Genomic DNA, 26722 nt, shown 5'->3' with positions numbered 1-26722 from the left:
CTGATTTTTTAAAAAAGCTCACTTTATGTGTAGGTTTCCAAAGACGAACCAGTTACGCTGCAACAAAAGAGAACAAAATATCGTCGTGTTAATGTGAATATACGTGGAGTCTGATTTGCATTGGTCAGACGATGCACCGTTTTCTAACGCAACTTGAACATTCGCTGCAGTGGTTGAAATGTGTTTGAATTTTCGGTGGCTTTCCCATTTGAAAATAGTCATCCTCGTCATTATCCTCATAAAATCTTGAGTTGTGTGTTGTTGTTGTTGTTTGCAATCTATATGCATTGATGTTAAAAATGCTCTGGACTGTTCCATGCAGGGGGACAAGAAGGGTGTGTGCACCTAACCCTCTGTGGAGTGGACGGGAGTGCCTGCGACGAGAAGGGAAAGTCAAGGGATGACCTAAAACCGTCTCCACTAATTCGGCCGTATAGCGGATACAGCTGGGGACTTGCAAAGTGTTGGAGAAAATTTCGATTTAAAGCTTTCGTGACTGCAGGGATTCATCTTCTTGGTTCTTTCGGTAAAGCCACGTAGAATAGAAATAATAAAATAATATGTTACTTTATTATATAATATTATTATATTAATTTATTATATTATTTTATTTTGTTTTATTTTTATTATTTTATTATTTCCATTCTACGCGACTTTACCGAAAGAACCAAGAAGATGTTGGAGAAAAGTCGCAGGTTTTTTGACGAAGGTATCTTTTCCATGGACTTTTTTGGCAATGCTAGAGGCTGGACACGAAGGCATCCAATTGCAACTGTTGGTCCCCTTCTGCATTGGCACTGCTGTCAATAAACACAACGTGTGTCCTGCGTGGGTGGCCTGGGGTTAGAGGAGTGAGGCCAGGACTGACGAGATCCTGGGCACAAATCCAGGCAGCCCAATCGTGGGTAAATTTGCCTCCTCGAGTGTACGAAGTTGAAAGTCTATGTCGAGTCGTCGATGACTGCACGCAAAAACAAGCCGTCCATCGCAAGTTTTTTTTTGCACAAACATTCTAACTTTGAGAATACCAATGTCACTTTCACTACCACTCGGTAAAACTCCCTTGACAGCAGGGCACATGGGGGAGGTGTAGTACTCTTAGTGGCGGAGAGGAGGAGGTCACTTGGAGAGCATCTCGAGAAGTTTGTTCTCTGATTGTAACATTCCACGAGCCGTTCTCAAGTAAGGAGTGATGCAATTGGTCTGTGACCGTTCTCCAGTCAACTTTTTCTGTTATATTTCGATTTAAAGTTTTCGTGACTGCAGGGATTCATCTTCTTGGTTCTTTCGGTAAAGTCACGTAGAAGGGAAATAATAAAATAATAAAAATAAAACATAATAAAATAATTCTCACGACGTTTCGGCCACAACGCAAGCAGCCGTCCTCAGGTGAAGAACAGGTCTGTCGGGAAGACAGCGTCTTATTGCGTCTTCAGACGCTGTCTTCCCGACAGACCTGTTCTGAGGACGGCTGCTTGCGTTGTGGCCGAAACGTCGTGAGAATTATTTTATAATGTTTTATTTTTATTATTTTATTATTTCCCTTCTACGTGAGTTTACCGAAAGAACCAAGAAGATTTTTCTGTTATCTCATTGCATGATGTTGTCAGCACATTGTGAATAAAATGGTGATTTTTTTGTTGTTGTTCTTGTTTAAGAAAGACAAACACTCCCTCCATTATGGGCCAACTAAAACCACACGCTCAACCCACACGACAGGTCCACTGAACTGGAGAGGCCCACGAGTGTTGCCAAGATAAGGTGACACCACAACGCACCATATCGTACAAGAGCCGCCGTATTCGTATAAGTAGATTCGAATAAATATTGTGCGAGCGAGATTCTCGTGTCTCGAATGCGTACGTCGCAAATTATTTCCTGACAAAGTATATTTATGAAATAACGACAGCACAACATGTGAATTAACAGCTTTGCCCATTTTAAATTAGCATTTTTGGCACGCAAAAAAAACAATTCCAGAGCAATTGATGGTATTGAGGGGTGATATGACCTCATCTGTTTTCGTGATCATTTAATTATTCCTTGTGTGACTGGCAGCATGTGACTTGTAAGCGTTATAGGATCATAAAGTTTTCGCAAACTAGAAGACTTAGTCGCAGTTCGCGTCGAGTGAATTTGAAGTGGAATACATTTAACCGCATCATGACCTTGCAGCGTCGTCGTGAAACATGTAACATCGCCGTTACGTATCGTGACAAAAAAATGTCTTTAATCTCGCGGGATCGGGTGTTCGTTTTTAGAACAATAACAACAAAAACAACGACGTGGGACGGATTCACCTTCTGTCAGGTGGCGCTGCGTGCTGATTGTGGTGGTTCCCAGCCGCTTGCTGTGGTACCGTGTCCACCGTGAGGTAGGTGCGCACAGAGCTGCCCAGGGGCAGGGTCTTCCTCCCCTGCAAGCTGGAGCGCATGCTCATGCTGGAGCTCTTCTGCTTCTTCGCCTTGCTCTTGTCCCCGTCGGCCGCGTCGCTCCGCTCGCACGGGCAGTCGAGGCAGGGCACGCCGGAGCAGAGGCGCGAGCACAGCTGGCGCAGGTCGGCCTGGGGGGGGGGGGGGAACACGGAAAACCAGAGAAAAATATTGTTTAAAACCCAATAACCACTAAAAACCGGAAAAAAATCAATAAAAACCGAAAAAAAAACCCAAAACCAACTAAATCCAACCCCCCCCCCAAAAAAAAAAACAACAACCGGGGAGCCTCATTTGTGAGCGATCGCCCCTGGTCTTGGTTGTTCTGCAGCTCCCGAAGAAGCTGGGTTGTTGTTTTCTAGATTTGAAGCTTTCGTGACTGCAAGAATTCATACTCTTAGGTTAATTCGGTACTAGTCACGTAGGTAAAAAATAAATAATAAAATAATATAAAAAATTATATAAATAACATAATAAATCACTATTTTTTTCTATTATTTATTATTATTTATTATTATTATTAATTTTTACCTACGTGACTTTACCTAAACAACCCTAAGAGTATGGGTTGTTGTTGTATGTAAAGGTATGGAAGGATGGTAAATATCGTATGCTATTTACACCGCAGTCGCGCTAAAATTGCAGTAACCATGTTTTAAAATGCAACATCTCACGTACTACTGTTTGCACGCTAAAAAGGCAAAGATCCCCCGTATAGCATTCAACAGACTGTTGGGGCAAGTGCTGTTAGCGAGCACCTATTCAGGCTGCCACGGCAGACAAGTGGGTGGGTCGCCAACACCATACCCAGCCGCCTTTGTCTCTCCCAGTGCTGATGTTTACACAACGTCAGGTACCTATTTAAAGCTAAGTCGACCTCACGAAGGCCCATAAACCAGTTCAAATATTCACCACTCGTTATTGAGCATGCGTGGGATTCAAACTGAGGTCACAGGGTTCGTATGGCAGCGCGCTAGTGAGCAAATGCACACGTATACTCAGAGCTTTGAGCTGAAAGTAAACACTTCAATCCAATCATAGATTAAGCTTTTAATTATTATCAATATAACATATGAATGAAAATGAGAACTTAATCCATTTACGAGATGGGGAAGAAAAAAAACCTTGCATAATGATTGCTTGGCAGCATCACGTGTTTGGAGTGTGGCTTCAATTATGTTCTGCTGAACAAAATTAAGGCCCTTGGAAGCCTAAAAAAAACTTAATCCATTCCACATCTTTGTGTGCCCCATCGTTTGACATCGGTTATGATCAATCCACTGCTGGATCAAGGCCTCTACAGGCAATCGCAATCTCTCACCATGGGAAATGTAACTGGTTAGTACATGATGTATCCAGTGACAGCAACTGGGGAAAAAAATACGTCTCTGGCTTTTGAATACGAAGAATTTCGTGGAAGTATGATGCGAGCAACTGGGAAATTCCCATTAAAACGTGGCAAGAAAGTGTTGCAGATGCAATCAGCAACAGAAGGCATTTCCCATGGTCCAAATGCAACGATCAATCTCGCATCTGTGCGGGAGCCGCTTTAACTGCACACGAGCTAATTTCATTGCTCCATCTCCACAGTACCCCCGCAGGCCAATGCTACATTGGTGTTTTTTGCTCAAATGGGCAGTGACGAGTATTGGCCTCAGAGGAGAGAGATGCAGTGATCGTTCATGGTTTTTGTACTTGATCTGTCATTTTGGATTAGCTACAGTTCTGCCTTGTTATCTAACAGTTTCCCTTTCACGCTTCAGCTGCCATCTATTTATATATTTTTTTTTATATTATCAGGGATGGATGTGGACCATTACAATAATAATAATGTTCTTTATTTTGCAAGCCGATTTTCAACACGTTTTATAACAAACCTCAGGTATCTTATATAAACCCATTTTGCGTTGTCAATGTGCATTACGGGTAAAAAAAAAACACACACACACACACAAACATTTTCCGCGACAATGCGTAATGGGTTTGTGTACGTGATTGCCTTTAGCGTTGAACAAGGTCCCATACTTCACGTGTATCCCTCTCGCCAATACCATCTGTTCACCCACCAGCGTTTTGTTTTAACAAGCCCAGCTCTGCGGTCGAGAACCGACAAAGTTGAAATCGGTACATAATTGACATGCTCCAACATATGGTGCCGGATAAGATTGTCTTGGAGAGCTAAAAGGCTGATGGACTAAAACAACAACAACAACAACAACAACAACAAAACCCGCGTGTGTTTTATATCTGGAGACGCAATGGCGCTGTACGTAAATTCACTGAAACGGGTTATTGCGTGCGGTACATAAAGATGGCTAAACTTTACGCAACCACTCTACGTAATTTTTCTTGAGAAGGATGTACAGTCGTTTTGTTTGCAGTTAGGAAATTGTGGAACTTTGCTCGGGGTTCCACAGTATAATGTTTCACGATATGGCACGGCACAATGTACACTTTCTCAACGAGGTGATTGTTCCAATATCGAGTTTTCCGTAACTTTGTGATTGTAGCTCACATTGTATGGTATTGTGTTTTTGTCCTTTGCTGTACCGTCGGTACAAATACATGTTACTCCAACATTCTTCCATCGCAGATCACTCCGCTTGAGCCTGCTATGAGCGAGCACAAGTAATTATCATCGTGAAAATTAATAACACTAATAACGCGCACATTGTAAACTATGGAAAACAAATGACATAATCGATTAACTACAGTAAAACGGTGGCATCATGACCATCTTGGCATCAATTATTCTAAACAAAAATCACAATGTGGCGATATGTCGTGGAACAGACGATCGCTAGTTTCGTGGATCGATTATAAAACGTGTCGTATTATCACCGCATCGGAGCAACCTTACACTTTACTGTAATTGCCTCTGAAACATAAACGTAATTTATGACAGACAGACGAAAACATTTCCACTAAGAAGTCGGGTACAGCGATTCGCAAATCATGCAAATTATAATTTGTCCTGTTAATTCCACGTGTAATAAACTGTGCTTTAAATGGCAGAAAAAATGTAATGCTAGAAACAAAACGCGGGCAGTGATGAGAAAAAAAAACTGGAACTATTTTGGACACAAATGTAGGATGAACAACAACAAAAACAGGAAAACTAAAAGTGTTGTTGTTGCTGGTGGTGTTTGAAAAAAAATGGAAGGATCCAGAAAGGGAGGAAGACCTCACAGAGAATGGGATCGACGACACGATACAGAGATCGGTGCAAGGAAATATGCGGTGCGCTACTTGAGCATATTGACACTCAGAGGAAAGTGCAAACGAATGCCGAAATGTGCGGTGGACAACTACACGCCATCGTGATGGTGATGATGAATGAGAAGAAAGCATTTGACTGCCAACAAATAGATTTTACCTTTGAAACCTCCTTTGCCAGTGGCAAAATATAGTAATAGGTTTTTTACCATTTCAACTGGTACAAAAACTGACACCTTTATACAAAGCATCATGTTTGCAATAACCACAACACAAGCAGTTGAAAGGGTTAAAACCTATTACTATATTTTGCCACTGGTAAATGAGGTCTCATAGTGTAAATGCTTACCCCGAGCTCTCAATACTCTGATAGTGCGCTGTCTTTGAGTTGTACGCCTTTTGGCGTCATTTGGTCCAGCACCAATGGAGACTAGGCTCTAAGAAAAGCTGTCTCGGGAGTGGACCAATCAACTTCAAGGACAGTGCATATCATCATCATCATAGTTGTTTCTTTTTTTTGCATTTTGACTGCTTGTGTTGTGGTTATTGCAAACATGATGCCTTGTATAAAGGTGTCAGTTTTTGTACCGGTTGAAAGGGTAAAAACCTATTACTAGATTTTACCATTATTCAGAAAATTATGGGTCACAAATGGGTCAAGCCACACACACAGACACAAGGAGTGACGCTGTCCCTCGTCCTCAGTGCCTCCTACGCACGTGCACAGCAGAGAAACCTCAAGTCCCGCATGTGTCGGTCGATGATTTTGACTTCGCAAAGGTGCATTTTTGTGCGTTTCGTATAATTACAATACTGCAAAAAAGTATCTCGAATTGCGCATCAGAATTGTATTGCGCTAAATTTCATTAGCGTGGATGTGTACAATCTTACCGCACAAAAGAGGACGCAATGTTGTGCACCTGGGTGGAAACCTCCCTTCAAAATGCAGAGGCGCTCTGCCTGGAGAGATTTATGAAGTATGCAATTTGTGCCCATTGTATAATACAGTGGCCACGATAAATCTCTGGCGGTAGAACAGCAGGGGCTCCTGTTTGAGACCATCAATTCAATTCCCGGCCACGGTAGGACCTCACTCTCTGGGGTGACGTAAAAATTAATACGGCGAGGTGAGCTTCGATTGACGCAGCGTTAAACGTGGCTGGTCTACGGAGAGGCGCTCTTCATCATATACACAGACAGCAGCAGTTCGTTTGTCAATCCACTGCTGGATGATGGCCTCCCGTCGTCAGGGTTGGGATCGAACCCACGACCTTCTGTATACCAGGCGAGGGAGTTAACATCTCGCCACCGCGAGCAATGTCCCAAGCCCATTTAAGAGCTAAAAACACGCTGACCCTTCTATATACCGTGTGTGTGTATGCACGTGTGTGTGTGCACGTGTGTGTGTGTGTATGCACGTGTGTGTGTGTGTATGCACGTGTGTGTGTGTATGCACGTGTGTGTGGGGGGGGGAGAGCGGTAGTGTAGTGGTCAGTGTGCTGCACTATGAACCCGGCGACCTGTGTTCGATTTCCGCTCACGGCCAATACCAGTGATGATTATTTGAACCAGTTTCTGGGCCTCCCCTAGGTCGACTCAGCCTGAAATGAGTACGATGTGTAAACATCGCCAATGGTGGAGACAAAAGCGGGTGGGCGGCCGGGCGTGGTGTTGGCCACCCACCCCCTCGTGCGCCGTGCCGGCTTTTCACAGGTGCTCCTCGCTAACGGCACTTGCCCCAACAGTCTGTGCAGGCTATACGGGGGACCTTTGTCGCGTGTGCGCCGTCGCACGCACCCTGAAGCTGTCGTTGTAGAAGCCGTAGACCAGGGGGTTCCACACGCTGTGCGACATGGCGAGGAAGTGTGAGCAGAAGTAGAGGGCCGTGGCGGAGCCAGGGTGGTGAGGCAGCAGCGAGGGCCCGAACTCGAGCAGCGCTTGGAACACGTTGAGCGGCAGCCAGCACACGGCGAACATGAGCACGATGATGCTCAGCATCTTGATCACCTGCAGCGCACGCAAAGGAAAAGTCTCCCGGCGAGATGTGTTGGCGCCATTTGTTGTGCGTGAACGCCAAGCGGCGGGTCATCTTTTCGTGCGTGTCCGTGCACGATCTGATCTTGTTCAGCTCTCACGCGATTAACGGATTTAGATTTCAACAATTCCTCCCCCCCCTATCCCTTTCCCCCCCTCCCGGTTTTATCCAATGGCGCTATGGTCGTCATGCCGTGGAAATAAAAACATGTCATCCGTTCGGATTTCTCGCAGGGCAGTGCAACAATTGGTGCTATAGAGGTCGGCCCGTGGAAGCGGACATCACAGAACTACCTCCTGCGATCTCTTCCAAGTGACCATCTGCGCCACGCGACGGAGAACAACGCTCTCCCACACCCACTCTGCGTACGAGACAAATGTTTGTCGCATTGCAGTCGAATCGATATTTCATTCCCGGAGCTGGGATTAGCCCAATTAAGCGCACGTTCCCACATGTCCCGCGATAGAGATAATGCCCGTTACATGGCAGTCAAACCGAAGCTGGAATATTGCCATGTGAAGTAAAACAAATATAATGCGATGGGTTTTTTTTAGTGAATTGGTGATCGGGCTGAGACCATTATCTCTCGACATTTGAAGACCCGGCTTCATTATGGGTGAGCTAATACTCAGTTTAAAAGCCAGGATGTGAACCCCCGTGAGCCATCCGGGGTCACCTCGTTTGTCACTCGCTTCTCACTCTCAATGTAAATTTCAATGCAAACAACAACAACAACAAAAATCGTGGAGGGGGGAAAAAACAAAACAAGGTGACGGAGATGCGGGAAAAGCTGGACTTGCTGTGAATGGCTTTTCGGGAAGAGCCGCACAATCACCGCACAGCCGAGCCCCACACTCCACCTTCCGCTTGGAGCGCTCCTGGTGGAGCTCGCGGTTGTGGTCGACGTTGCCGGGTGTCCTCCGGCCCCACAGCCGCACGGCCACGCTGGAGTAGGCGAGGGTGAGCACCAGGAGGGGCAGCAGATACGTGCCGAGCAGCAGCGCCACCGTGTAGCTCTGCTGGTATCCGCGGCTCGGCCAGCCTACCTCCAGGCATTTCCCCTTGCCCAGCTGCAACAGCGGGACACGCGGCGTCACGGAAAACGTCGTCGTCGTCGCTGACATACGGACACGCCGACCTCACCCCCTCCCCTACCATTGATCCATCGGCTAGTCATCACCATTGATCTATGGGCTAGTCATCATTCACGTTTCATCAACCGTTTGTCACCGACTCGCCCATCACCCACCCATCATCATCTCATGACTTATTCATCACCCAAACATCTGTCAGCCCTCCACCCCCCGCCCGCCGCTCCCCCACCCATTATCCATTCCACCACCCAGCTATTCACCCAGCCATCACCCATCCTACTGTCACCCACATACTCATCACCCACCCACGATCACCAGCCAGCGCACACCTATCACCCGTTCAACATTCAAACACCACCAACCTTTAAGCCACCTACCCCCCCATAATCCGTCAAACCATCACGCACTCATCACCACACACAAATCAACCACCCATTCATCAGACACAAACCGATCACCCACCCAAAACTCACCCATCGCAAAAACCATTACAACTTCTTTCCACTCCCTCCTGTGCATCTGGCTGATGACGTTGGGTGTTGTTTCGATCGAGGATCGTGCGACATGGATTTGTTGGTATGGGTTTTTTTTTATTCCACCGTTAATAGTAAAACGTTGGAGCCGAATGATCTTTGCCTTTTAAAGCATTGTCAAATTGCTTGGCGTGGGCGCCTCCGGGTTCGAACAGCATGTCAGGGCACGGAGCCGGCACCGTTGAGACCTTGGGTTCAAAGTTGTGCAGTCACCCGTGATTACGCCGAGTCATAAGGTGCTGCAAGTTGATGGCCTCAGCCCAAGTCACCACTGGGTGCACGAATGGAAAAAAAATGATTTTCCACTTTCTGCGAAAATTCAAATCAGTTTTATTTTGTTGTCACATGAGATGAAACACTCTTTGCCATGGTGAAATTGATCAGAATCAGAGTATGGGCTATGAAGCAATTTTTCACAGATGTCTAGTAAAATAAAAATAAAATATGCCACGAGTCTAATAAAGAAGAGACTTTCAGAAGTGGTTGCGCGATTTAAATTTTCTGACGCCATTCTCTGACACAAGGCGGTGAATTTGCCCAGTTTAAAAAACAGTCTAAATGCAATTGTATTCGTCACGTGACAACATGGTGCCAACAGCACATTTTGGAATATAATTGGAATTTTTTTTAAAAGCGAAAGAAGCATATCTATGGAGCACCTGCACTCTTTCACAATTCAGCTGATTGCCTGCTGAATATCTGCTTGTGTTTCATTCTCTTGGGATGTTGGCAAGTCACAGAGGAGACCAAAGTGAAAGCAGTGATTTAAAAAAAACCCCAAATGATGAGGGAGAGATTTGGAGATTGGCCGAGCCTTGAGCCGGTCACGTAGAGACTCGAGAGAAGGCCAGCAGCAGAAGTGTTTATAAAGGGAGGAAGAAGGCCGGAGGAGGAGGTGGATGGAGTGGATGAAGGTGTGAGGGCAGAGGGGGGGGGGAGGGTACGTCACGAGGGAATGGAGAGAAAAAAGAATGTGTGGCGAGGAGGGAATGTGTGATCTTGAGATTCATCGCAATGCATTCGTTTCCAGCGAAGGGAATGAAACTGGTGACAGCTTGGGCCTTATCGGGAAAAAAACAGCTCAACAACACCGCGTTTGGTACCGAGGCAGTTTGAGCCCTACCAATATAAAACACGCGTTCGGAAAAATATGTATGCATAATCTTCACGCATTTTGTCTCGTCACTACTGGATGAAGGTTGTCCCGAACACTCCACGTCCCTCGCAGCCCAGTGCGGCTGCCGTTCGTCGTGCTCTTGAGCGTGGAGCGATCTCATCGCTCCATCTCCACGGTGAGCGATCCCTTTTCGGACGCTCTCCCTCCTCTCGCTGCCGTTACAACTCCGGTCTTGTCCACCGTTAGTCAGCCTAACTGGCGATGTCTTTTGCCCACGAAAACAATATGACGGTCGCGTAAATACAACGTTTAATAGGCCAATGCATTAATGGTGGCATAGGTCGTACGTTACAAACGATTTTAAACTCTTAAGCTAAACATTTTGGGGGATTTTACCAGGTCAGGCCCACTGAGCTAGAAATCTATTTCTCAAAAAGGATTTGGCCACACATAATATCTCAACGAATTGGCTTATCACGTGAGAATGTATAGCATTGACATACCACAAACGCACGTTTCTAAATGTGGATTGAGAACGCGGAGAACCTAGACAAAAATCCACACGACAACGGGGAGAACACGCAAACTCCAAATATACAGCAGCAGGCGTCAGGGTCGAGATACAAACCCACGGCCTCCTGTACACCAGGCGAGGGGGTCAACATCTCACCACCGCAGCACTCTACAGAGGCTGTTAAAATGATGTCTACCTGCATGGACAATGTTGTTTCATTGCGGTAAATGCAATTAGGGGAGACTAAGATCCAGGTAGAGTGTGGGTAACGTGACCTCTTCCAGCCCAGCAATGTTGGCAAATTGCCCCCACAAAATATCAGCACTCTGCTCGCAGTGGTGTTAAAGACCCAGCGAGGGTGGATATTTCACCCTCAATTCACAATCGTAAGATCAGCGTCGTTATTGGCCATTCTCCGCTGACGCCTTTACCACATAGGCGGTGGCACGGCGTCGTTGGTGGCACGTTCGGAGCTTGCTGCAGTGGCCGCCCTGGTGATGATGACTGCGGGGGTATTATTAGCCGGAGTAAATATGCGCCGTCTGCTTCACGGTGGATGACAAATGACCTCGTGACGTCAATCTCCGTACTAGGCGGTTGTTTTTTTTCTGGCGTACAACAACAAAACAAAAAAGCAAAATTCGGAAAATGAAAACGTTCTCAAATGTACGTGGCAGTCGCCGGCCTCTTCTCAAATGAACTTGGCAAGACCCTCGTGAAAAGGAGTCCTGAGACTCTGTGTGGCTTTTCTGGGTCAACAAGTATAACACGTTAATTTAAAGGTGAGAATCAATCTCGCCACGTATTCCTGCGGTGAGAAAAATACACTCCGGCGTATAATTGCGACAATTAAACTATTGCGCGCAGTTATCGAGCAACCCACTTATCCAAATGCACGCTGGGGTCAAATGCCCCCTTGCTCTTGCTTGAGGTGGAACCCTCGGGGGAAGGGGGGGGTCTAAAATTGCAGGAGGCAATACCTCATGGCGTGTACCGTAATGACTACCTCGGTGATGAAATACAAAAAAAAAAGATATTATTCTCATTCGGCTCGGAGGGTTGGTCGGCCAGAGAAGGTCACAGCTGGCTCTGTGGCTCTGAGACCGCACCTTCTCCCAGGGAGGTGGATGGGTTGGGAGGGAGGGAGGGAGCGAGCGAGCGAGGTGGACGGGAAGGTGGGAGGGGTGGGATCACGGAGAGAATGGGGCATGTGGCGGCAGGGAGAGCGTGAGCAGCTTTAGAGAGTGGGCGTGAATCGTGAGTGTGTGCGAGACGTGGATCGGTGTAGGGTGGCGGTTAGCGCTACGCTGCGCTACGAAACCCGGCGACCTGAGTTCGAGTCCCGCTCACGACCAATAGCAGTGACGATCATCTGAACCGGTCCTGGGCCTCCACCTCGGACGACTAAGCCGCCCAATGAGTACCTGGTGCGACGTATAAACATCGTCACTTTGGGAGACAAATGCGGCCGGGCGTGTTGTTGTAGTACAGAGTTAGACTGATGGCCTTAATCTAAGTTGTCTTGTGGTTGTTGTTGATTGTTTGACTTGCATCCCACTGGGATTTTTGCACACAGCGTTGGTGTACGGTGTTTTTTCTGCAATATTTTGCTGTCTTTTTTCTTGGATTTTATGTTTGCACTTAGTCACATATTCACTTTAAGATGGTTTTTGTTCATGTTTTTGTTTGTTTGTTGCGGTTGCACCCGATTCAAGAGCCGAATGGCTCACAGGGCTATACCTAATAAATGAACTTGAACTTGACGGCCACCCACCCCGTTCGTCTGCTGTGCCGGCCTTCATAGGTGCTGTCCAACAGCACTTGCCCTCCCGCCCCAACTGTCTGTCAAAGGCTCATGCGGGGAGGAGGAGGGAGGGGGGGGTCTTCATCTCGTGCGAGACTCACCCGAGAGATGCCCAGTTGCACCGACGAGATGCTGATGGACACGGCCCAGATGAGGGCAATGAACACCTTTCCTCTGGATTTGGTCATGCGCGAGTGTAGCGGGTGACACACCGCGTAGTAGCGGTCGATGCCGATCGTCGTGAGCGTGTAGATGCTCACGGACACGGAGAGGGTCTGAAACGCGAGGAAACATCGGGCGAAGGTTGTTGTGTTTTTTTCGATTTAAAGCTTTCGTGACTGCGAAGATTCATCTTCGTGGTTCTTTCGGTAAAGTCACGTAGAAGGGAAATAATAAAATAATAAAAATAAAACGTAATAAAATAATATATTATTTAATAAATTATGTTTTATTTTTATTACTTTATTATTTCCCTTCTACGTGACTTTACCGAATGAACCAAGAAGTTGTTTTTTTTTGTTTTACTTCCAATGTTGCACCCTCGGCTGCATCCGAGATCCCTTCCCGATGTCTGAGATCCCAGCTGCTACGCTGCCGGATTTTAAGGCGAACGCGTTTTGTAAAAAAAATTTACTTAAGAGGACACTCGCCACTTTTGTCAGCGCCCAATGCCTTCGCAGCAGCAGGCACTTTTTAGTAAAACTCAGTTGAGATGCAGCCGCATAGGCAAGAGAAAATAAATGTGGTTTTCAGACGAGAGCCTAAAAAATAAATGTGGTTTTCAGACGAGACCCGTAAAAAAAACCTCGACTGACGGAGCATCTTTCGATGTAAAGCTTTCGTGACGGCAGGGATTAATCTTCTTGGTTCTTTCGGTAAAGTCACGTAGAAGGGAAATAATAAAATAATAAAAAATACAACATAATAAAATAATTCTCACGACGTTTCGGCCAACAGACAGACCTGGTCTTCACCTGAGGATGGCCGAAACGTCGTGAGAATTATTTTATTATGTTGTATGTTTATTATTTTATTATTTCCCTTCTACGTGACTTTACCGAAAGAACCAAGAAGATGACGGAGCATCCCTAACGGACTGGGGCGAGGCGTTTCAAGAACGCGGCGCCTAACGACTGAAAGTTTCATCGCCCACTGAACGCAGATTTATCCCGCTACATGTAGCACAGAGTGCTACATGTAGCGGGATAGCGTCCTGCTCAGCGACGCATTATTTTTCAGGGAAGAGGGCAGCCGCCGTAAGAATAACAATTGCCTCGGCTATTCAGACAGGGCAGTGGCATCCTTTTCATCTGGTTATTTGTGACAGAGCTGGTCACCAAATATATTAGTTACAACAGTGTATTGAGATAAGGCACTTACTGATTATTTTCTTAATAAAGCGCAAAGCAATGCTCACCGAGTATTTATTTTTCCTTCGTCAGAGAAACTATATTAAACTTTTCTAAATCAGCTTTTCGCCATTAACATATATATTGCATCTTAGGTAGCAGCAGCAGCAAGATAAATCCTGGTTTCGATACACGTGCAACAACAACAGCAACAAAACCTGCAGTCTACTAATCTTCGCAACAACCAAAAACAAAATGGGGTTAGGAAGAGATAGGAAGCGAGCGACCACGGTCATCTCTATAAATATTTCCTGAGGATTCTCTCCTCCATGGAGGTCTGCATTGCGCGGAGGTTCGAGACGACCCCCCCCCCCCCCCCACACACATTAGCCCCCCGCGCTTTGCAGTAATCATTCTGGGTAAATGACACGTGATGCTCCGAGTCACCGCGTGTCACCCCCCCACCCCAAGCCCCCCCCCCCCCGAGACGACTGAACGTGCGGCAGTTCACTGTTATTGGCGGAACGTTTTAAAACGCCACGCGTCTCTTGACATTCGCGGTGGACCCCCGGCTATTGCACGTGCAATTCGATATATATATTAACACCCGAGGGGAGGGAAGGGATTTTTTTTCTCCTTCATTCTATTTATTATTATATTCGTATTATTATTCCCGTTATAAATTTACAAGCGTTTACGCGCGCTTATTGACAAGCTGCCATGAAGCTTTCGTCAACCGCTCACGGCCCCCTGACGCCCTGGGGGTGGAAAGGGGGGGGGGGGGTCACTCGTCACAACGAGTGGGGAAGCCTGCCTCCTCGTGTCTATTTACTCTCAAGTCAGTGGGGGGGGGGGGGGCGACGTGGGGGGGGGGGCTGGAGGGGGGTCTCACCCCCGCGTACCCGCACCCGGCGCGCCTCGGTCACTCGCCTGCGCAAATCTCACGAGGGGGCACAGCAGGGCGCCGAAGTGCCAACTCTGCAGCAGCACCTCGGTGAAGGTGAAGGGCAGGCAGAAGAGGGCCATCGTGAGGTCGGCCAGCGCCAAGTTGATGAGGAAGGCCGAGATGTCGGTACGCGCCCGGCGACCCAGCGCCAGCACCCAGACGACCACGGCGTTGCCGGAGAGCGCCAGCACGGTGGCGAGGCCGTAGAGCGCGATGATGACCGCCTGCCAACGAGGGCCCACGATTGGCTCCGCGTCCTCGTCGCCAAAGACCCCGGTGACGTTCGGCCCCGTGGAGCTGTTCTCGCCAATGTCGCCGACGACACCGAAGACGCCGTGTGGCAGCGGCGCGCTCGACGCATTTCCCGGCATCTCCATTGTTGGGATCTGAGCTCACGCACGCGCACGTAGGCGAAGATTCCACCACCACCACCATCACCCCCCCCACCAACCTCCACCCCACGTAGCCCGTGCAGGCTGTTGGGGGCAAGCGCTGTTCGTGAGCACGTGTGAAGGCAGGAATGGCGCACGAGGGGGTGGTGTGGTCAGGAATCACACCCGGCCGCCTTTGTCTCTCGAGTGGCGATGTTTTTACAACATCGCACCGGGTACTCGATTGAGGCTGAGTCGATCTAGGGGAGGCCCAGGACCGGTTCGTACACACACAGAGAAAGATGCCCCATGTAGCTGTTGAGGCAAGTGCTGTTCGCGAGCACCGATTTAAGGCCACCACGGCGCATTGAAGGGGTGGTGTGGCGGAGACACGGCCGGTCGCTGTTATCCAGCTAGTGCTGATGTTCAAGCGCTGCACTGGATACTTATTTAAGGCTGAGTCGACTTAGGGGAGGCCCAGGACTGGTTTAGATCATCCCCACTGATGTTATCCACAGCGCGGTGCGCTAACCGCTACGTCACTGCTCCACAGCGGACACGCGCACAGACGTGCACACTCGAAATGTCACAGTTGTCATGTGGAGAAAAAAAGGCAAGAATTAATAAACTTACAATGACTGGTCCCGTAAATTCTCCTCCCACAATGTCCATTTAAGTCGAATTATAACCATTTAAAATTATAAATCACTTTCTGCAATGTTCACACCGCGTCCGACCCACCCACCATTAGAGTGATTGGGTGGATTTCATTTAACCAGGAATACACTGAACATTGCCTTTGACTTATTCGACGACGCCTCGCTGTGGCACGAGACGTCTACTTCGTGGCTCGTGCTCGAGGTGTTTGGCAGTTGCTGAGAGCGTGCGTGCGTGTGCGCGTGTTTGCGTACTGGGTATAAACAAGGAGTGCCTGAAGAAAACCCCACACGCGTAATTGAAAGAAGAAAAACACTCAGAAAGGTCAGCAACCCACAATTGCCGTTCTGCTTTCTCTCCTGGCACCTCCCCTGTCCGGTGCGGGGCAATTAATTGATTACTTATTTACGGTTACAACCATTTGCTCGGGAAAGTTCGCGTTGAGTTGAGTCTCAAGACTGTTTTGTAGGAGGATCGAGCTGGCAGGGCCTGGCCCGAGGAGCGCGAGGTAACGTGTCTACCAGACGTCTGAGGAGCCCAGACGGGACTGCAGGTACTGAGGACCAAGGCCAAGGGAGAATAATACTGGTAGGAACCTCCTGGTTCCACCAGCCCACAGGGGATTATTGCGTCCGTCCGTCCGTCGTGCATCCAAAAATGGGAGGGGTGGGGCTGGGTGGAGAGGGGAGGGTGGGGAGGGGCTGGGTGGGGAGGGGCTGGGTGGGGAGGGGCTGGGTGGGGAGGGGCTGGGTGGGGAGAGGAGGGTGGAGAGGGGCTGGGTGGGGAGGGTGGGGCTGGGTGGGGGGTGGGAGGGGTGGGGCTGGGTGAGGAGGGCCTGGTCACCCCGTGGTGCCCTTACAAAACTCAACGTTTAACCTACTCACGCCGGCTTGTGCCCGCCCTCACAGTCGGGCATATTTGCGGAATACACCACGCCGCTGTTGACCCTGGCCATTGACTGAGCAACCCAACGTTCCTACCAGCTCCCTCCGCAGGAATGTGTTGACTTGGCTCACCGATGACGAAAACCATCTCAAAAAGTGTCCTGTGTGCACGCGTGTGCGTGTTGTGCTGTCGGCATCGCGCTATCAGGCGGAGAATCTATTCGGAGATCTTATGGAGCGGTGGAATCTGTGTGTGTGTGTGGGATGTCTGAAAAAGATTTCGTGACCTTTTTTTGGTGTTTTTTTCTTTTACGCAGCTGGGGGAGTGGGGGTCGCACTTTTCCACGCACTCTGCAATGAGATTGTCAAGGCACATTTAACTTTTTTTCATTCTCAGAACTGGGATTTTTGTTGGCGAATGAGGTAGGAACCCAAATATAATGATGTATTTGTTTTGCAGCGATCGGCTGGAAAACAATCAGCTCGCAGTCCAGTTCAATCACGGGGAGAGCTGGCCACAATCATAACCCGGAGCTCAGTTTTACCAGCTCGCCACCCAGCCACCTCAGGGGATCGGATATTTCTAGGCGTTCGGCATGAACACATTCCTGCGGAGGGAGCTGGTAGGAACGTTGGGTTGCTCGGTCAATGGCCAGGGTCAACGGCGGCGTGGTGTATTCCGCAAATATCGCCGACTGTGAGGGCGGGCACAAGCTGGCGTGAGTAGATATAACGTTGAGTTTTATAAGGGCACCACTGGGTGACCAGCCCCTCCTCACCCAGCCCCTCCTCACCCTCCCCTCTCCACCCAGCCCCACCCCTCCCATTTTTGGATTCACGACGGACGGACGGACGGACACAATAATCCCCTGTGGGCTGGTGTAACCAGGAGGTTCCTACCAGTAAAATGTAAAGCAATGTAAAACTATAGGCCGACTCTGCCGTATGAGTAAAACCAATATATACTCTTTTTTTAAATGTCCGATTAACATCTTTTGAAAAATCTGATTAAAGTAGCTATAGTCATACACTTGACTATATTTGTGTTCTTGTTTTTTTTGCTTTGTATTCCTTCTAGACCTCCATGATAATTAACATCTGCCTCTTGTTTTTCGCATTTGAGATGTCCTCAACTTTTCTGTTGAGCTCCTCGTCCGCACGTCCGTGCGTGCGTACGTACGTAAGCACGTACGGTTGAACTTCTTTCGCACCGTACGTACCCCAACCGTGCGGGGGAGAAGGGGGGAAAGGGTTAACAAAAAAGAGGAGAGGGTGACCGCTTCCCTACCGCCGCTCGCCCAACACGCAAGGCTGGAGATAAACCCTTTGCTTCGTGATTACACGCGGTGGAATTTTTTGTTGTTGTTGTTGATCCTCTCGTGATCACTGCCTGGGTGGTTTTTTTTTTACAAGAGCCAGACAGCAGCAAAATTAGTTGGGGTGTGAAGTTGACAAATCATATCCAAATAAAATCTCGCCGCACGTCAGACTTGTATATATTTGTATTAATGCCCTGCCTGTTCCCTATCGCGCCGCTATGGTGCTTAACCCAGTTTCGTCTATACATCTTTCACAGATTCATTTTTTTTTACATCGCTCCATAACACCCTTGGCTAACGTAGGCGACACAGGGCGGAGGATGGGGGAGCGGTGGCACAGCGGTTCGCCCGCTGCGCTGTGAACCCGGCGACCCGAGTTCGATTCCCGGCCGCAGACTAACATCGGTGCCGAGCGATATCACATAAAGTCTTGACCAACCCTCCGCTTCGCCAACCTCCAATGACCAGCATGGTGAAGTATGGTCAAACAAACCCTCGACCGAAGCGGTGTGGGGCGGATTTCATGCAGCAGCGGATTGACCTGGAGCTGTATATTTATTTTCAAATTTATTTATTATATACCCACAGCATGCTGCGGTGGTGTAACGGTGAGCACCCTGGACTTTCAGATATCTCCGATTCGATATCTTCCTGCGTGGCAGATAAAAAAAATGGCCCCGTTAAAGTTCCCTCTGCCTCCATCCATCCAGCAGTAGATAGGGTTACACCGCAGTTAGTCAATCGGTCGGTCGGTCGCGTGCGGTTGTAGCAAATGGGATCTTCACATCGATTCCGTATGTCTGGCTGGTGTGGAAGAGTAGGCCAATTACCGTCTAAAGGTGGTATCAAGTTCCTTCCAGCTGAGGCTGTTCTGACAGCTGTGGTGTAAGCAAACAATTGTGTGGCTGTGTTAATATCTCTGTTTACCCAGCATGTATAATATCCTTAGGGAGCATGATCATAGCGCTGCGTGTGTAGTATTTCTGAACAAATGTGCATCGGATAGTATTCTAATGCATATACACAATTTTTAAACGATGACACGAACACACGAAACGTGCTCGTATGCATTTAAAACACGTGTTTTGTCTGATTTGGCACGTAAAATATAATTCAGACGGTAAGTGTGGATTCAAAAGCCATTAAATGTCCATAAAATAATATTGCTCGATTGGTGCACAAAACACCAGCACATCGTGCATGATAGTGTGCGTTTAAATATGTCAGTTTGACACGTTCTCTAAAAAAGCCTAAAAAAGCCAATTAAAACGGCAGCTGTGCCCTGCTGTTCCCTGTGAAAGTCATTCGTCCTTTGCCAGGTCTATGGTCGATTTTGGATTATACCATCAACATGTACGGTCACCTTTTTGCCACTAAATGTGTCGCTTAAGGTAATAATGCGGCAATAACAAAAGCACACAAGCAGTCGGTCTTTTATGCCACTGGGCACCCCATTGCGTATACACGAATTAGTATCGAGCACGGCACAAAGCGATATTACAGCAGTGCAGAAGATTTGGACGCACAAAGGCGTACGGAGCCATTTGCAAATCATTACCCAGGTGGCTCATGGCACGGAGATCTCACTGCACTTTTGTTCGCACGCAGGGAAGCACCTCAAGGAGTTTGGTGATTTTTTTTCTTTCTTTGGCACCCTTCGAACAGCTTCGCGGGCTAAATTTCGATTTAAAGCTTTCGTGACTGCAGGGATTCATCTTCTTGGTTCTTTCGGTAAAGTCACGTAGAAGGGAAATAACACTGTCTCCCCGACAGACCTGGTCTTCACCTGAGGACGGCTGCTTGCGTTGTGGCCGAAACGTCGTGAGAATTGTTTTATTATGTTTAATTTGTATTAATTATTTTATTATGTTTTATTTTTATTATTTTATTATTTCCCTTCTACGTGACTTTACCGAAAGAACCAAGAAGAAGCTTCGCGGGCATTCACTTCGGATTGGAAGCAACCAGCGGTCTCCCAAACGCACCGTGGACACAACTCAACCGAGCGTTGAGTGGTGGGGTGGGGCCGCGTGAGACAGGTCACGCTGCGTGCGCGACGAGACGAGACGAGATGCGTGATTTGACCCCGAGGAGGTCGGGGCATCGCGGCAAAGGGGTAAGCTTCTGCCGGTCATTGCCGACAAAACGCAACGAACCGCGACTCCCACGCTCGGGGGTGGGTGACAATTGGCGTGGCAGGTTTACACGGTGGATACGCGTGGTACATGGAGGGGCTTCTTTTTTTTTAGTGTTCTTTCCTCGTGACGTTTTTGGGCGGATTGCAACAGGTCACGAACTGATGTCGAGTTGCAATACCCGTCCGACTGCTTCGGGAGTGGCCGCGCGTGGAATTTGTTTCAGGTCGCCGTTTGGATGATCCGATTTTGTCGGTCGGGTCAGAGCAGCATAGAGAGGTGCTTAATGGCAGCCTCCTCAAGAAGAGTACCTCGAGAGGCACAAAAACACTCACACACACACTCACACACTCACACACACACTCACACACACACACATTAGGAGCCGTAGACGCCCCTGACCGTGTTGAGCCAGACGGCGCGATAGCCCCCTTGAAAAATATTCCGAAGGCTGTCGATTATATACACGACGACGTCGTCATTAATACATGCAACAACAACAACAACCGCCATTCGCCACTAAGTGGCGGTGACGTCACCACGACGCTTGTGCCAGGCCATGTGCACCTTGAGGCCACGTGAAGTGTCGAACGCCCGCTGGCAAGGAGGTCACGGGGCAGACCTGCCACGGGTCGACTGACTGAGATGACCGAGATGACTGGCTGATGTACCACCTGTGCCCCCTACTGTGCCAACTTGCTGTGCTTTAGCCACCCGGCTCGTTGTTGTGAGCGTCGCTCCTCCGCCCTCCGTTGTGAGGGTGTTATGGAGCGATACATGCACACACACACACGCGCGCGCGCACGAGAGTATGTGGAAAAGGCCACCTCACAATTTTGACAGCGTTGATCCACAGACTAGCAATCACTGGACAGCTGAGACCGACAAAGGGCGATGCAGGGAGCACTGCCGTGGGCTGTGTGGGTCATCGCACAGGAGGAGGACATATACAGACAAATAAACATATACTGTATCCTCCAGAGGAAAATGTTTGGCAAAAAAAATCACACGGGGGAAAAAAGCTCCTGTCACAAAGCAGGGCTCCAGATGATTCTAGATTTGAAGCTTTCGTGACTGCAAGGAATCATATTCTTAGGTTTTTTTCGGTAAAGCCTCCGAAACGTCGTGATTTTTTATTTTATTTTATTTTATTTTTATTAATTTTGATGTTTTACCTACGTGACTTTACCAAAAAAACCTAAGAATATGGCTCCAGATGATGTTTTGGGTCTCGTAGGCTACTACCAATGGGGGAGCCACGATTTTCAGGTAGGGGGGGGGGCAACCCCTCCAGCAATGAAAAATGATAGAGGAGTTGTTAGTGAGTAAGGACTTGTCCTTTGGTTTTTATTCGACGCGTGTGCGGCGATGGCGCAGCCATCGATCGAGGGTCGAATTCGAACCGCGTTGTGTGATCGGCATCGCGCTCGCTGAAGGTGAATGCCTTCAGGGAAGCCGTGTGCTGTATACGCAACTGCGCACAATTCTGTGAGTCACTTATAACCGTTTTGCCGTTACTTATTGCCAATTATGGACTATTGTCCTATCATCTCATATAGTCCCTGGCACATAATAATATGCTACACAGCGGCAGTGGGGATCGCAAAATGCCGATGTATTACTAATAAACCCCAATGATCCGATCTAAATTAGGGATTTCGATCGGATGGTTGGGGGGCATGTGCCACCCCCCCCCCCCCAACTGGCTCCGCCAGTGGCTACTACTGTGAATCCTTAACCTTGCATACATCTTCAACCTCCTAAAAGATGAAAACTAAGTAAAGGGTCAATAAAAACCGTATCTTTTTGGGGGAATGTGTGCTCAAAGTTGAGTTCTGAGACTCTTAAAATGGCTCTTGTGTTGCCGCAGATTCCTCTCGTGAAAGAAACACCCCCACCCCCACCCAATGCCACAGCGTGGCATTGGGTGGGGGTGGGGGTGTACAATAGTTCTCCAAGAATAGTCAATCTGCATTTATGTTCGGGACTCATTATTTCCAGTCATCTGTTTAATTTCTCGCCACAAACTCCCGGGGAGCCGAACGGCACTCGATCACCGAACGGGAGTTGCTCGCTTTCGCGCGACGCTCTGCAAATATATCCGCTCTTGGTAGGGAATTCATCTCGGGGAAAGATCACGAGCGCGTAAATACTCACCACAGGGCAGGGAGGGAGGGGATGGGATGGTGAGGCTGATGTGGTGGTGCAGGTGGCAATACAAGAGGACAGTTTGGGTACGGACCTCGTTCGTCGCAGCAAAGTCCGAGTTTCCGTCCGCTTGGAACACGTGCTCCATCGTGCTGCATGGAGCCAACGTCGATCTGACGTCAATCTGACGTTGGCTCTTCGCTTCCGAGGGAGGCGACGCCGAGGGCACCAATGCGCGCTCGTATTTTAACCGGGCAGTGGTATACCACATTCAGTTAACCGTGTGCGGTCGACGTGTAGCTGACTCGGTCAGATGGATTTCTTTTTATTCGCCAGCAATTGCGAGATCCTCGTTAGCGTGTGAATGGATCTGGTTTCAGGAGAGGTTAAACCAGTCAACGCTCGGTTAGATGGGGAGGGGGGTGTGGATACTGGGTTTGACATTAGGGTATAGAGAAGAGGAAGCTTTCGAACCAAGAGGCAGGACAATTGCTCCTCTCGAGATGGCTTCTCAGAACCTCTCCAGGCCGCAATAATTACCAGCAACGATTGACACCGGAGCCAGCTGGCATTGAGACCCAAGCAACGCTGGGCACTTGGGGAAGGGTTCCACAGTAGACTCGAGCGCTTCCCAGACCCGCACAGCCAGTGACAGCTTACATAACGACGGGTGCCCACCATGCAGTTTGTTGTGTTGTTATAAGTGAGAAAAGTTTTCCCGTCTCTCCCTCCACCCAACCCCTGCAACCTTTGACCTGTGGTTGTCGACGATCGAGTGCCTCCCTCCCTCCCCCCGAGCTGTAAAACTGCGGGCTGTGTGCCCACAAAGTTGTGAGGTTCACCGCGCGGGTGTCTGGCTGGGCACGCGCAGTACGTGAAGGGGTCGGCGAGACCCGCAGAAAGCGGAGAAACGCTGGGGGTGCCAGGTGAACGGGCGTTGAATTTGTTTCGCACCGCGCTCATCGGAGGTGTGAATGGTCTGAAGTGCACTGACATGTTTCAACTGATGCGTGGCGCTGTAAGTGGCGACATCAATAACGCTGGTTAACAAACAAATTTTTTTTTTTCTGGCCTGGACTTTTGCAGCTGTTTTAGACTAATTTCAGGGTGCCGATTCCAAATATGATCTCAGATTTGCTCTATCACATCTGATTTTTATGCTATCGGCATACCCCATTTTCATTGATTTTACCCGAAATTAACTCTGTCACTTATGATTGCAAGTTGTTGCGAATCAGTGACTGCTTTAGTGTTAAAATATGGTGCTGTATTTTTAGGATAGTGTGTTTATAATATAATTTTATGTAGATATCCACATTTATTTAATATTTTTCTTCCGCAGTTTTTATTGAAAATGCAATCTTTGATATCTCAAAAACCTGATGTGATAGACAAAAACTGATGCCAGATTTGGAATCGGCAACCCAAAATTACCTTAAAACCGTTGGAATACCTTATGCCAGAAAAAGTGCGTTGATCAGTGTAATAATAATGCTACTAGCAACGACACTGTGTGACCATGGAGAGCGTTCAAGTGTCCTAAATGCTGCTGTTATAATACATCGGATGCTCAGGCATTGGGGGGCACTAACGCTACCACGAACCGTTCATCGGATCCAGGGTGGCAACGAGACGCAACGTCGACACACGTCTTCTTGGTTCTTTCGGTAAAGTCACGTAGAATGGAAATAATAAAATAATAAAAATAAAACATAATAAAATATTATATCATTTTATTATGTTTTCTTTTTATTCATTCATTATATTATTTTATTACGTTTTATTTTTATTATTTTATTATTTCCCTTCTACGTGACTTTACCGAAAGAACCAAGAAGATGAATCCCTGCAGTCACGAAAGAAGCTTTAAATCGAAATTTAGCCGACACACGTGCTGAGTGTCTCCATATTGTGTGAATACGCAAATCACAGTGTTGTTTGGATCGTCGGACTCGTCACGCCACGGAATGCACATTCGATCTGGGTCACGTTTCGACGAGGTCACATTTTAGAGCACGCGGAACAGTTGCTGCTATTTCCACTGTGGGATTTTGTTTTTTCGTCTTTATTTTTTTTGTTTCTCCGGAGGTGCGATGCACGAGCATCTCCCTCGACGTTGGTGAGAGTGGAAACGAACTGCTCGAACCGTGGCGCGGGGGGGGGTGGGAGGGCATCTCTGGTATCTGGTTTTGTAAGCGCCCTTGCTGCTGAGCAAACAATCACCGCCCCGTGCCACGAGTCACTCTGGTGAAAGCATAATCCAATCTGGTGAAACCATTTGGGGAAACCATTTGGTGAAAGCATAATGCAATCTGGTGAAACAATTTGGTGATACCATTTTCAACTTTGTCCGGGTGACTCACTCCGACATGGGAAGCGATCCTAGCATACGCGCCAGTCTGCAATAACCAGTAATTAGTCAGACGCTAGTTTGCACAATAGCAGTGAATACGTTACGTAAACACGCATTGCGTTTTCGTGTCTCACTTCAACTGCTTTAGATGACAAATTAAGTGGGGAAGGTCTGAGGTGCAACCAGTCATAGAACACAAGTCCTACCACGATGGCTTACATAATTAAAACTGAATAATTGATATCCACACATGCAATGCATAACATTTCTACTCATGCGCACAACGCCGCGTGTTTCATTTAAATTAAATTGACTTTGACATGAATAGCATGAATCACAGTGTGAACCCAAAACATCGCACGATGACTTAATAATAACTTATATTTGACACCGATGCCCAAAACATTTATCATAATGACTTAAAGCTTTCGTGACTGCAGGAATTCATATTTTTTAGGTCTTTCGGTAAAGCCACATAGATATACATTTTTTTATAAGGTCATTATTTAGATTGTTTTTCTATCTACGTGGCTTTGCCGAAAGACCCAAAAAATATTCATCAAAATATAGTCTGTGGCCAAATCGACAGGACCATGCCCAGTCTTATTATATCTCAGAAGGTAAGCAGAGCTGAGATTGGAAAGTGGTTGGATCGGCGACCACCGTGAATACGAGAAGCGTCATAGTCTGCTGCGTTTTTCTCTCGTGGGGCAGTGCGGACATGGAATTATGGTCAAACGATCCTTAACACCGAACGGCGTTGGCTTAAAACCTTAATGCACCGGTGAAATTGACGGGAAAAAATGCCGTACGCAAACACTACACTCGACACACATAAATACCAAAAGGAACTTACCTCCGAAATGTCACTTTGCAGGCGAAAATTGACACCAAAGTTCAACGGGAAATGGTCGGGCGCGAGCGAGGTCATTTAGCAAGAAGAGGTTTAAAAAAGAATCATGAAAATCTACTTGATGAACATTGGATCGATAGAGCGCGATTGTCACACCGCTTCGTATTGACGATTCAAAAGCACGACCTAAGCCTCTGTCGCACACAGTCTGTACCGCTTGCTGCTCCGAGGCAGAGCCGCTCTCGAGCTCTGCCTTTAAATACAATTACTGCCACCCCCTACCGGTCCCAACCACCACCGCCTTTCCCCCTCCTCCTCCTCCTCGCCCCAGATCCTTTATGAATGAGGGACGCTCATTCACAATTCGCCACTTGCAGATCTGCGTATAGGGTGCATGGTGTAAATACTGGGGGGGTGGAGGGGGAGGCGGGGGGACGTTTCCACGCAAGAGAGAGGATGAGCTGTTTGGCGGTGCTGGTCTCTTGAATATTATTTTATAAAATGCGTCATTAGCGTATGTACGATTCATGGCAGGATTCGTTTCCAAGCAATCTTTCAACAACAACAACAACAAAATATTCCATCAAAAAGTAGCGTGCTTGTGGTTTAAACGAGGCCACCTTTTAAAATGTGGATCATCAGCACCATCAATTAATATCCGTGTTGGTACATTGTTCTTGATATCGATTCTTGGTCATTGTTAGCACGTGTGGCTCGAAACGTGTGATCGTGGTTCCAATCACATTTTTTATTCGATTCTAAAAACTACGTGCGTAATACAATGATCATTTATCCAGCAGTGGATTGACCATGACCAATGCGGTTTTATTTTTTGTCGGGCGTGGATTGTTTCGGTTGTCTCGGATTTTAATGTGGCGATGCGAGTCAACCCCCGCACCCATCAACACCGTCGCATTCCGCTGTAAGGGATCGACTTGCGCTCGATATGTGGATCAATTATG

The 26722-nt window shown here is 47.8% G+C and overlaps 1 protein-coding gene across 1 annotated transcript; it reads right to left on the bottom strand.

The window, feature by feature from the left end:
• On the bottom strand, window positions 1–26014 carry LOC144934050 (RYamide receptor-like). Its single transcript, XM_078859416.1, has 7 exons — window positions 25764–26014; window positions 15025–15426; window positions 12847–13020; window positions 8544–8753; window positions 7446–7655; window positions 2301–2563; window positions 1–57 (listed from the first exon to the last, which is right to left on the bottom strand). The coding sequence occupies exons 1-7, from the start codon at window positions 25836–25838 to the stop codon at window positions 24–26; spliced, it is 1368 nt and encodes a 455-aa protein (XP_078715542.1). The 5' UTR covers window positions 25839–26014; the 3' UTR covers window positions 1–23.
• Between the last annotated feature and the right edge of the window lie 708 nt (window positions 26015–26722).

The sequence above is a fragment of the Lampetra fluviatilis genome, chromosome 9 (genome assembly GCF_964198595.1).
Source record: "Lampetra fluviatilis chromosome 9, kcLamFluv1.1, whole genome shotgun sequence".
NCBI classification, from domain to species: Eukaryota; Metazoa; Chordata; class Hyperoartia; order Petromyzontiformes; family Petromyzontidae; genus Lampetra; species Lampetra fluviatilis.
This window is presented reverse-complemented; position numbering and strand designations above follow the sequence as displayed.